At 39.1% G+C, this 12899-nt stretch overlaps 1 protein-coding gene across 1 annotated transcript in view; it reads left to right on the top strand.

Annotated features, from left to right (window-relative positions):
- The window catches only part of LOC140916878 (arylacetamide deacetylase-like), a 32703-nt gene extending 30828 nt beyond the window's left edge, over nucleotides 1-1875 (top strand). The window contains exon 5 of the mRNA XM_073358768.1: nucleotides 313-1875. Coding sequence (XP_073214869.1) covers nucleotides 313-921 — 609 coding nt within the window. The 3' untranslated portion in view covers nucleotides 922-1875. The remainder of the gene's footprint in view (nucleotides 1-312) is intronic.
- The last annotated feature ends 11024 nt before the right edge of the window (nucleotides 1876-12899 follow it).

The following is a 12899-nucleotide window of genomic DNA, read 5'->3' as shown; positions in this document are numbered from 1 at the left end:
TTCTAATTAATGCCCTTTAAAGAAGAACATTTTCAGATGTATTATTTTCATTCAGCGCAAGAAAGAATATGGAACTATTTCTTTAATTAGCACTTTACATAGGAAAACCATTAATGTCATTCAAGATATTCTCAGAGCTTTTATACAACAATGTAGTCTTGGGTGACCTTCCTATGAACTTATGCTTTTTATTAATCTGTTTTATTTTGCTTATACTGTAAAATAAACATATTCCGTTTCTTATAGGATCTTCAGTCACTGTCAGGGAACTGAAACTTTTAATTGATTGTGTAAACATTTTAATTTTTACAGCTGCTAGATGACCTGGAAGTTAAAGCTAAACTTAAGATCCAAGCTTTACTTTACCCTGCTCTTCAGACCCTTGATCTGGATTTGCCCTCCTATAAAGAAAATGAGAACAAGCCGATTCTGCCCAAGTCATTGATGGTCAGATTCTGGAGTGAATACTTTACTACTGATGTCTCTCTTAAAGAAGCTATGGCTTCCAATAGACATGTTCCTGCAGAATCAAGCCATTTGTTTAGGTTTGTAAACTGGAGCAATTTGCTGCCTGAAAAGTTTAAAAAGGATCATGTTTATGCCAGCCCCATTTATGGAAGTTCCAGGCTTGGAAAAAAATATCCAGGATTTCTGGATCCAAGGGCAGCACCACTCTTGGCTGATGATACCAAGTTATTTGGCTTACCTGTGACATATATCCTCACGTGTCAACATGATGTCTTGAGGGATGATGGAATCATGTATGTCTCACGACTTAGGAAAGTAGGCATTGAAGTAATACATGACCACATTGAGGATGCAATTCATGGGGCTCTAATGTTTATTACAAGTCCAACTGATTTAGCTCTAGGACATAGAGTAGCAAATAAATATATTGAGTGGTTAAATATGAACTTATAAAGTAAAAGAGGGTATTTAATGCATTTGGCTCTTATTCACTGGGTCTGTATTTGGGAAGAAAAGGGTCCCTGTTGAACATTGTGGATGTGAAAATGCCATACTGAAACTATACATTTCTCTACAATGTTTGGGTTCAGGTTGGCTTCTTGCCTACTCTGGCAGGTGACTTAGGCTGTCTCTAATCTAAGTGCTCTTTCATCACTGGGATAAAAAATCCAAGTACACTCGCCCTTACTGCCATCAGTTACTAGCCTTGAATTTCTCTACACAAGAATACAAGTTCCCCTGCCCCATATCTTTTTTACATCTAACTACCACTCCCCACTCTGCCCCCTTCCTTCCTCTTTCCATTCTATAGGTTCTGCTGCTGACTTATCACAGCAAATCATACTCCCCAAAGTGTCTTTATCTTTCAATACTTCTCTATTACAATCCATGCCTCATAAGCCTGCATGTGTGCTGGCCCATCTTAGTGTCCTTCCCCCGGCCCTTGAATGGATATCAGTGGGATCACTTAACAATAGAATGTTTGTTGTAGCCTATTTAATCTCATCAGTGGTGGTCAGTTCCCATAGTCATCAGTGAGAAACGAGTCTGAGGTACAAGGGAAGGGTGGAGACAAATGGCAGTTCAGGGACCAAATTCCATGGCTGAGGTAAGGAAACAATTTTGTCTAAGCCTGAGAAGCCTTTGTGGCTGGCACTTGTGTGGGTATGTTTCTCCTCTAGGCAGCATTCAAGGAAGCAGTTGAAAACATAACTGAATTTGAATGGCTGTGAATATGACAGCTGTTATAAATATGTAATTAGGTTTTGGTGCCGTTATTAGACTTTGTCTAATCACATTCATTAACTTTTTTGTTTACTGCAAAAATAAAGTGTAATTTAACCGCATTGGATACTGTATCATCAAAACAAATAAAACGCTGAAGATTACAACCTTGCAATAACACCATTTTATGGCTTGTGTTTCTCTTATTACTCATTATATGGTAAGCCTTATGATTTTAAGTTAGCTGAACTTATTCCATTTGTATAGCACATTTTAAAATTTAGGCTTAGACATGATATGGACTCAAACAAGACACAAATCTCAGTCAGTCTATATTGCATGAATAGGCTTTAACACAAACATAAATATTTTGTACATTAAAAATAGTGTCCTAAAGGTTTTGGAATCATGAAAAGTCACAACCCTGAGTTTTTGTTTGTTTGTACATGTGGCATCCATTTGAATATTTATTGATTTTGATGTGCTGGTAACATGCTGTATTTTCTCCCTAAGAAAAACACACGATCTTCAAGAAGTCAACATTTTTACAGCTATGTATAAAAACAGAATGTGTGTGCAATGATTATCATATTTTTCCTTAATTTTTCATTATTGTTATCAAAATTAAACTTGCCTTTGAATCCACCACGATGTACTGTACGTCTTTCAAACTTTGCATTTACAGAAGATTATAAAGAAGCTCACTTTGCATAGATAAAAATAATCAATATAACCAGTTTGGGACAAATCCTATTAGATGATGGACCTCCAGTACTGATTTCAATAGAGTTGTGGTGCTCAGCACCAGGGCTTTGGAGCTGTGCTCCGGCTCCGCTCCCACTCCAGGCAAAAACCTGCAGCTCCACTGCTCTGGAGCTGCTCTATGCTCCAAAGCCCTGCTCAGCACCTCTTAACCATCATGACTCTTGAGGACGCTTATCTCTTCTGAAAGAAAAGTGGTTAAGAAGATTTCCTTTTATCAACAACAAAAAGAAAGTGCTGGGAGCCTGGGATTAAATATGAATTATACTAGGTCCAGAGCTGGAACCCTGTCTGTATTTGGAGAAATGTTCCTGACAAAGCTTTGTACAATGTTGACAACCAGGCATAGCCTCAAGCAAAGGAAGTGGGGTTCCTCTTCTCCAACAGCAAGAGGATGGATGGAACTGAAGAATTCTCTCTTGCTCTCTGTCACTGGAAATTAGTCTATTAAGTTTCGATGTTTTTCCAAAGAATTATCTTGCTAACGCTCACCTACATCTTCAGGCTGACCTTTTTTATTGTGATATAATCATTTGTAGTGGAATTGCCTATACTTTGGTTTTGGAGTAGAATATTGTCATAGACACATCTAAAAATACTAAGGCGTGCTCTGAATAGGCCATATTTTATCCCCATTCGATTATCCTTGCTCAAAATCATATACAACAGAAATTGGCCTTTTCTCTAGTTTCAGCAATAGAAAAAGCTGGTTTCAAAGTGAGACTATAGATATCATTTTTATGGATATTAGCTCAGGGAAGAAGGAAGAGGTGCACAACTAACCACAAACATGGAGAACAGGGAGACACTGAATTTTATGGCCATTGTTACTTATTATTTTTAATTGTTTTCATCCACACAAGCCCCAAGGCACTGCTGATAAAAATGACATTATTCTGACTGAAACTGTTTAGAAAAGGTCACTCCTCATTCAGTCTGTTAGAAGAAATCAAATAACAAACAGAAGAGTGGTTGTTCCCCCGCAGGGACTGAGACTAGGGTACATACTGATTTACAAGGTGCTAATGTCTTAAAGCACTGCTGGTTTTGCACATGTGATCCGCTCTGACCTAGATAAAAAAAGACTGCATTGTCCCTGCTTTTTGGTTCTTGAGAGTCTGGAAAATATAGAATTTGGCTTTAGCTGGAAAACAACCATTAGTTAATTTTAAGCCTTAAATATTTTGTTGGATTTGGAGAGAAAAAACAAACTTCCCAACACAACACATATTAGAACTCATTTGTCCCTTCATTGTGTAAAGGTGTCTAGAGTTAGGCCTTCGGTGTGAAAGGAACAAAGAATGAAAAATTGGAGTTAGGCAGAAGGTTGGCCTTACCTACATTTCTAATCTATGTGTCACTGAATACTGGAGTTAAATTGGTTAGGATTGTATAGTTAACCTTAGAAGGTGACTTCCATAGTTTTTAATGTTTTTTTTTAATTGACATACTAGTAGTAGTTAGAGTTGCATACCGTAACTACAGCATAGCTGGGTTTCTGTAGCTTTTCTTAGCTACTAAAAGTGCATAGAAGGTAGCAAGAAGCGTTATATAGGTGGGCAATGGGTTGGTGACATGAGGTATGATATTTCAGGGTGGGAAATAGAGGAGTGAGGGAGGAGCATAGGGAAGCAGTAAGGGCAGAGTGATTGAAGGATGGCTTCAGTGGGTGGTTAGATCAGAATTGAGGCCAGAGAGAGGTGGTAGGGCAGTGAGGATGTTGCCTGGGGGAAAGGGAAGTGGGTAAGAGGGCATGAAAGGAGATCCTGTTCTGCTCCTTCCTGGGAAAAAGGACCTTGGTGTAGCTTTGTGCTGAGTCATCTGTAAAGAGGGACAAGGCTGTGGGTAAGTGGGCTTGTTTGCTCTGGTGCTGAAGTTCATTCAGCCCTGAGGAGAGAGGATGTAGGACTCTGGAGCCAAAAGTATAAGACTCTTGGGTTATCACTCTTCTCCCCTTTCCCCCTCCCGCATCCTTTCTGTAAAGGAAGATCTGGATTTTTTTATTCCACCCTGCTCAGAAGGGTGCTTTTTATGCTTATTTTTCCTACCAAAAAGGAGGCTCAGAATTACACTGTTTTTAGACCCTGCTAAAAGAAAACCCATTACAAGGGAAAACTAGCTCTGTTTATTTGGCTCATGCTGAAGAGAGAATTGTGAACCTGCCAGTTTCCCTGCTAAGCAAGGCAGCTATTATGAACTGTTCCCTGCCTTATAAAAAGAAAAGATTTTGCATATTAAGACATTTTATTTGTCCCCTTTCATTGTAATTGACCCCTTGCTGTAGGCAGCAGCCTATTAACGCCTAGGCCTAGGGCAGCAAATTTGCAGGGGCAGCAAATTTATAATAGCAGCCCTGGCACCGGTTCGCGCCCCCGGCCCTGCCCCAACTCCACCCTTTCCCTTACCCCATTCCCCGCCCCCTCCCTGCCCCTATTGTTCCCCTTCCCCAAATCCCTGTCCTGGCCCCACCTCCTCTCCTGAGCGCGCTGCGTTCCCCCCTCTTTCCCCCTCCTTTGCAAAGCTGTTTCACGCGCAAGCACTGGCAGGGAGAAGCAGAACCTGGCGGTGTGCTCAGGGGAGGAGGCAGAGGCAGAGGCGGAGTGGAGGTGAGCTGCGGCGGGGGGACTGGGAGCTGCTGTGGGGTGACAATTATTTCAGGGTCTAGGGGCAGCAAAATCGTTAATCCACCACTGGCTGTAGGAGGTGTGGTGATCGCCTTTATGAACAATAGTGTGACTTGAAGATGGCCAGATTTGACTCTTCTTCCATTAGTATGTTTGCTTATTTGTTTGTTTTGTTTAGCTACAAGGTAAGGGAAGGACTATAACTATGTGTGTATATATTAGGGCTGCCAATTAATCGCAGTTGACTCAAGTGATTAACTAAAAAAAAAATTCATTTTTTTAATCTCAATTCATCATGATTAATTGCAGTTTTAATCAAACTGTTAAACAATAGAATACCAATAGAAATTTATTAAATATTTTGGATGTTTTTCTACATTTTCATATATATTGACTTCAATTACAACACAGAATACAAAATGTACAGTGCTCACTTTATATTATTTTTATTATAAATATTTGCCCTGTAAAAATGACAAAAGAAATAGTATTTTTCAATTTACCTCATACAAGTGCAATTTCTTTATCATGAAAGCACAACTTACAAATGTAGATTTTTTTTTACATAAGTGCACTCAAAACCAAAACAATTTAAAACTGTAGAGCCTACAAGTCCACTCAGTCCTACTTCTTGTTCAGCCAATCACTAAGAGAAACAAGTTTGTTTACCTTTACGGGAGATAATGCTGCCCACTTCTTATTTACAATGTCACCTGAAAGTGAAAACAGACACTCACATGGCACTTTTGTAGCCAGCATTGCATGGTATTTACGTGCCAAATATATTAAACATTTGTATGCCCCTTCATGCTTTGGCCACCGTTCCAGAGGACATGCTTCCATGCTGATGACACTTGTTAAAAAAATAATGTGTTAATTAAATTTCTGACTGAACTCCTTGGGGGAGAACTGTATGTCTCCTGCTCTGTGATTTACCCGCATTCTGCCATATTTTTCATGTTATAGCAGTCTCGGATGATAACCCAGCATATTGTTGGTTTTAAGAACACTTTCACTGCAGATTTGACAAAACGCAAAGAATGTACCAGTGTGAGATCTCTAAAGATAGCTACAGCACTTGACCTCGATATGAATCTTTAGACCATCTGGCATTTAAATATCTTGCAACGCCGGCTACAACAGTGCCATGCAAATGCCTGTTCTCACTTTCAGGTGACATTATAAGCAAGAAGCGGGCAGCATTATCTCCTGCAAATGTAAACAAACGTGCTTGTCTGAGCAAATGGCTGAACAAGAAGTAAGTCTGAGTGGACTTGTAGATTCTAAAGTTTTACATTGTTTTATTTTTGAATGCAGTTATTTTTTGTACATAATTCTACATTTGTGAGTTCAACTTTCATCATAAAGAGATTGATCTACAACACTTGTATTGTGAATTGAAAAATACTAATTTTTATTTTTACAGTGCAAATATTCGTAATAAAAATAAATATAAAGTGAGCACTGTACACTTTGTATTCTGTGTTGTAATTGAAATCAATATATTTGAAAATGTGCTAAACATCCAAAAATATTTATATAAATATTATTTATATAATATTTATATAAATGTTTAACAGTGCAACTAATCGCAATTCATTTTTTTAATCACTTGACAGCCTGTGGGGGGTGTGTGTGTGTGTATGTACAGTCATAATGAGCTCTGTACAAGTGTATAGAAAAGAAAAACTGAATGAGGCTTAAAAGAACCTAAGTAAAATTAGTATAACCAACAGCAGTAAGTTATATATGTATTAAAAGTTTAGTCACATTGTAAGTTTATAAAAATTTTCTTGACTAGAATGTTTCCAGATTGGAAATACTTAGTAAGCTGAGCAGTGAAACAGTCACATCTCTAGCCTGACATGTTTGTGGAAACTCTTCTAGCAATCATTGCCGCTAGTCATGTTCCAGAAGAGTCTCAACGCACCGTAGCTACTGCAATGAGGAGGGCACAAGCACTGTAATTAACACCCCAGTTAGGGGGTTAAAAAGAGATTTGCCTGCTGTACTGTCCCAGGGTGCATGAACACTGACAGCCAGTCCCATCCACGTAGGGTGGAAACCAGCCCTCAGGGGAACGCTTGCATCCTGTGTGTAGGCAGGAGGGGAAAAAAGCCGGAGGCTGTTTCTGCTGACAGCCCTCAGGCGCTCCCTGTGAGTCAGCTGGTGAGCTGATGGCCAGAGCAGGAAGCAGATGCTGCAAGTGTGCCCATCTGCCGCTAGGGACTGTTCTATTGCCCTGCTGTGCAGACTGCTTGCTGGGGCCACAGCTGACTCACCCCCACCAGGAACCCTGAGTGCAGGGCAGACAGCGTGATTGGGTGGCTGCAAGGGGTTTAGGAACAAGGCAGGGCAGAGTGAGAAGGAGGCTTGGAGGGAGTAGGCAGAGCTGACAAGGTTGGGGCAGCTCCAAGTGTGGCGTTATGTAAATTACAGCATGAGCTGATTTGCATAGTCACAGCTAATTTGCATATCACCATAAACTTCATCTTATGGAAAACTGTGCAGTATCAGGGCTGGTGCCTGAATCCTGCTGTGTATCTGCAGGGCAAGCTTCCCACCCACACGCTACCCTGGAGCGTGAGTTCAGGCTGCATAACCCAGGCAGTTCTTGGCCTCTCTAAGCAATTGTCAGACAACTGCGGCCAATCGTGGGGATAAATTATGACATACAGGTAAAAGGGTTTGTAGCTCACTAGCAAATGCATTGGTGCATCCCAGTCCCTAGTAGATGCTAAGTCAGAAGCTCACACCCTGAGAATTCTTATATCACACTTAAAAATCCCCCATAGAAGAACTTTGAGGTTGCAAAGTCAATCACCCAAAAATTAGAAAATGCTAGTACTAATGTGGACCATGCAAACCTAATTCTACGTGCTTGTATACGTTAGGACACAAGCCTAAATTACATCACATAACAGGATTTGAACCTGGGACCTTCCCATCTTCTAAAAGTCACGGAGACTTGCACTGCTAAGGCATTTGGGTGCTTTTGAAAACCCTATACAAAAAGGGAAGCCTCTACTGTGGCCTAGTAGGTTAGCTGGCTAAGGGAATTGTTCCAGTATGTATCATAAATGAACACATCTGACATTCAAGCTGGCAGAGACAATGCTACCTTCTGACTCAACTGATACTGCACAACCATCAGCTCAGAACTGACCTTGCTTCAAGTGGAAGTTACTGAGCGCAGCGCTATATTTAATGTCCAATCCTTTCATCAAAGCATTATTTATACAATGGTGGTTGTATGTGGAGGAAAGCAAACTAGTCTGTACTTGCAAAGGGGAGGGGGGAATAAAATATCCCCTCAAATTCTTTTTCTTTAACGATAAAACTGCTGTTACACTACTTAATGTACGGCCTAAGCACCGCACATACTGTAAATATAGCTCTAAAACCCAGTGACAGAGTATTCATCTGTGAAACAATTTTTTGCATGTACAAAAAGAAGTCCAGTCAAATGAGCTATGCGTACCATAAAGGCTTCAGAAAAATGTTCATTAGTGTACATCAAATTTAAGCATAAGCACTGGAGCTTGACTGGCTCAGGAAATGAGAACTTTTAACTCAAAAGCCACACAGTTACTGCATTTAATTATGGAGAAAGGCATGAGGCCTCATTGACATGAAAAATAGAGTGGCCATAGTCCATATAGGTTTGAAAATGGATTAAAAAATGTCCATGGGAAATTTCTGTTTGTGTTTATTCTTGGAACTGTTAATGCAGCTGTTAATATCCAGTTAGAAGTTACATGTTATTGCCTAATCTTTTGGGTACAAGTATAGTAACCAATTATCTCTCCAGTTTGCTTTGGTATGATTTCTGTGTTCCCTGTCACATGTTATTTGCATGGCTGTGCTTAGCTCATTCTTTCTTACTCAACTTTAGGTAGGATTCTCAGGTGGTGTAAATCAGCAAATCTCTGATTTACTGATATTTATTATTTCTATTCTTGTAGTAACTAAAGGTCCTGATCAGGACCATTATTCTAGGCACTGAATAGACATAGAGTGGAAAGATGGTCCCAGCACAGTTTACCTAAGTATATGTAAATTTCAACATGCGTGCTTTCATCAAGTGTTCTGAAAGCCGGGTATATACAGTGTTTGGAAAATGAGAACCTTACAGCTTTGAGACTTTCTGCATGCTGACACTTACTACCAGATGGCATGTTTACTGCACGTTGAGTTCTGTGGGACTACTTGCAGCTGTAAATATTATGCTAGTACGAAGAGTTTGCAGGATTGGGGTTTTCTATAAAGACAACCAAGATGTCATTCAAAGTGAGAAATAACCATTCAAGTTGTATTTTCAATAACTTTAGACATAAACCTAGTGCTGAAAAAACAGCCAATAGAGGACAGTATACCACAAAAGTATATGACAAATGAGTATTGCTGTGATACATTAAATTTGTTTATCTGCTATAATACATGAGTATTGTAATATGAAATGTTTTCCTGAAAAGGAGAGTAAATTAATACATTGGCAGCCTGGAGAAAATTGAAGATTATATCTGAGCCTAAAACCAGGCCTAGGACTTGCACCAGTCTTAACAACAACAACAACAACAAAGCGATATAAATTTATGGGAAAATAGGCCACTGTAGCCATAAACAGTTTTGGGAAATTTTCATGTGTATAACATCAAAACTAAAAATCACGAAGAAGCTGTGAGTAAACATGCATAGTGTACTAATAATGAGAGCAAAATGTCTTGGAATGCTTTACACATTACACATAGGCTGAACGCTAAAGTGTGTGACCAAGTATTTTAGGAATAGTCATATAAGAACAGACTGTTGGCCCATCAGGTTTAGTATATCTGCTTGTAGCAGTGGCTTTCATGTGACATTTCAGAGGAAGGCTGTGTGCATCTGGCAGGACATCGTTTTAGATCCCTGCTGGCAATTGGGTCATACCTTGAAATATAAGGACCGGTATCCTTTGTGACTCTCAAATCTACAGAAGCTTGTGTAATTACACATATTATTTCTTTTGATATAACTATGTCTAAACTTTTTTTTTTATACACAGATTGGCTAAAGAATTTGCCTCACAGTAATTAGGGCTGGGGAAACATCTGTTCAGCTGTTGTTATACATTATTTGTATTACTGTAGGGCCTAGAAGCCTTAGCCATAGACAAGCATCCCACTGTGCTAGCTGCTGTAGAACGCACATCTTCGCACAGAATTTGAATTCAGCCTAGTCGTTTTTAGATGTTTGGTTAACTTGTTTTTTTCTTTAATTTCTTTAAAATGTTTGTGCGTCTGTGCACACATGTTGGTATGTGCTGAAATGAGAAATGAAGTACTGCAAGACTAGCAGCTATTCCTTTCTCGTGGCATTTCTTATCAAACGGAAATGATGAATGCTTAGAAATCTTCCAAGGCAGCCCTGTTTTCACAAGAACTCCAGATCAGTTTTCAAACCAATTCTAGAGACTTTTGAAAACGTGCAGATAAGCTTTGGAGGTTATTATCCTCCGCATTATTCATATTATGGTAGCACCTGCAGGCCCCAATTGCTGCTGTGCTGTACAAACACTAACTCTTACAAACTTGTAAGAAGCAGTAACTGTCCCAGGGAACTTACAGTCCAAAGGCTCGATCCTGTAAGCTGCTAGGTTCCTAGTTGAGAGTTTCTTACATGATTGAACCCTAACTGCACAAAACCGACAAAAGGGTGTGAAAGGAAACGAGGTGAACTGACTTGTCCCACATCACACACAGCAAATCAGTTGCAGCGTGGAACTAGATTAATCTCTCCTGAGTTTAAACTACTGCCCTATCAACTAGACCAGTAGTTCTCAACCAGGGGTACTCATACACTGGGAGTATGCAGAGGTCTTCCAGGGGGTACATCAATTCATCTAGATATTTGCCTAGTTTTACAACAGGCAACATAAAAAGCACTAGCAAAGTCAATACAAACTAAAATTTCATACCAACAATGACTTGTTGATACTGCTCTATACACTATATACTGAGGTGTAAGTACAATATTTGTATTCCAATTGATTTATAATTCTATGGTAAAAATGAGAAAGTAAGCAATTGTGCGGTAATAGTGTGCTGTGTCACTTTTGTATTTTTATGACTGATTTTGTAAGCACGTAATTTTTAAGTGAGTTGTAACTTGGGGGTATGCAAGACAAATTAGACTTCTGAAAGGAGTACAGTAGTCTGGAAAGGTTGAGAACCATTGAACTAGACGATGCTGTTCTTCCATTTCTCTCAGCAGTACCCTGCAACTCTGAAGTCCACAGGATAAGTACACCGTGGGAGATGGGGAATATTTTTTTTCATTTAATAGTGTGTATGGACCACATTGTATTGGTATTTTCTGCCAATAAAGATCACAAAAGAAGGCAACGAAAGAATTACAGGTACTGTTACTAAATTTGCTAACATTGGACAGTAGCAGCTATTGTTTTATTTGTATAATTGGATGGCCTAGAAGCTCCTACCGAGATTAGGGCCTTATTGTGCTAGATGCTGTACAAACATATAGTAACAGACAGTCGCTATCTCAAAGAGCTTACTAATTAAATAGACAAGACAGATAAATGCTGGGAGGCAAAAAAAGCATAGAGAAGGGAAGTGACTTGCTTAAGGATTTTAGAAAGATATTTACATTTTGATATAAACTAAAAGTAACCCGTGATGTTCTAGAGTATCATGGAATTGTGCAAACAATTCTTGGTTTGGAAAAGCTTTATTATAACTGAAATTTAGCTAAGGTTATTTTTAATTGGGCAATATGGTATATTACTATTCCCTGACTGGATTAGAACAACTGCTTAGATTTAGATAAAACTGGACCAGCTTCTGTGGGTTGAACCAGCTGGTACCTTTCTTTAGTGGCTGAATTTTGTGCTCCGGAGTCTGAGATTTCCCTTTTAACAAAAAAATGTTTTTAGTTATTTTGGATACAAAAATCAAAAAGCAAGCAGTATATGAATCAACATGGTAATGTTGGCCCACAGTTGAAAACAATAGATCTAGGGCATATTTACATTGGAATACTCAGAAATACTCAGAAAAGTTAAGACCAATGAAAGAAAAGTGTGAAGTTAAAGCTCATTAAACCCCAGTTCTTATTCACAAGCAAAGTGGCTTTAGTTTGCTTTACTTTAATTTTAACGGATTAAGGAGATTAAGCCCCTAAAGTAGTGTAAGCTCTGCCCCTTTTTCTGTTAGATGAGTGATTATGCTAAGCCTATGGAAATGTCCACATTAACTATTTCGTTGCGGATCACAGCACACAAAGTAAAGGTAGTCAGGTGTTATGAAGTTCTTCTCAATTAAGTAAAAGAAAAGGAGGACTTGTGGCACCTTAGAGACTAGCAAATGTATTTGAGCATAAGCTTCCGTGAGCTACAGCTCACTTCATTGGATGCATTTGATGAAGTGAGCTGTAGCTCACAAAAGCTTATGCTCAAATAAATTTGTTAGTCTCTAAGGTGCCACAAGTCCTCCTTTTCTTTTTGCGGATACAGACTAACACGGCTGCTACTCTGAAACCTCTCAATTAAGTGTTATTTTGGTCTTGTGAGTCTGAGTTGTGGCTGGAGTTTGGGAGAATGTCAGAATATTATTTTGTCCAATCTGACCTTTTTATAATCTGTTTTCTGGTGCCAATACCAGCATTTATTGCTTCAATATTTGTTTTCCACAGATATTCTCCAATATTTGCTGAAAACACACTGAGTTGGGGAACATTTTTCAACTAATTTGTCTGCTAGAATATCTGTAGAAAGTGAATGCAAAGGGAAACAAACATGAAGGGAATTCATTTAAAAACTCAAAT

Source organism: Lepidochelys kempii, chromosome 9 (genome assembly GCF_965140265.1).
Source record: "Lepidochelys kempii isolate rLepKem1 chromosome 9, rLepKem1.hap2, whole genome shotgun sequence".
NCBI lineage: Eukaryota > Metazoa > Chordata > Testudines > Cheloniidae > Lepidochelys > Lepidochelys kempii.
The sequence above is the reverse complement of the archived record's forward strand: the minus strand, read 5'-3'. Positions and strand labels throughout refer to the sequence as shown.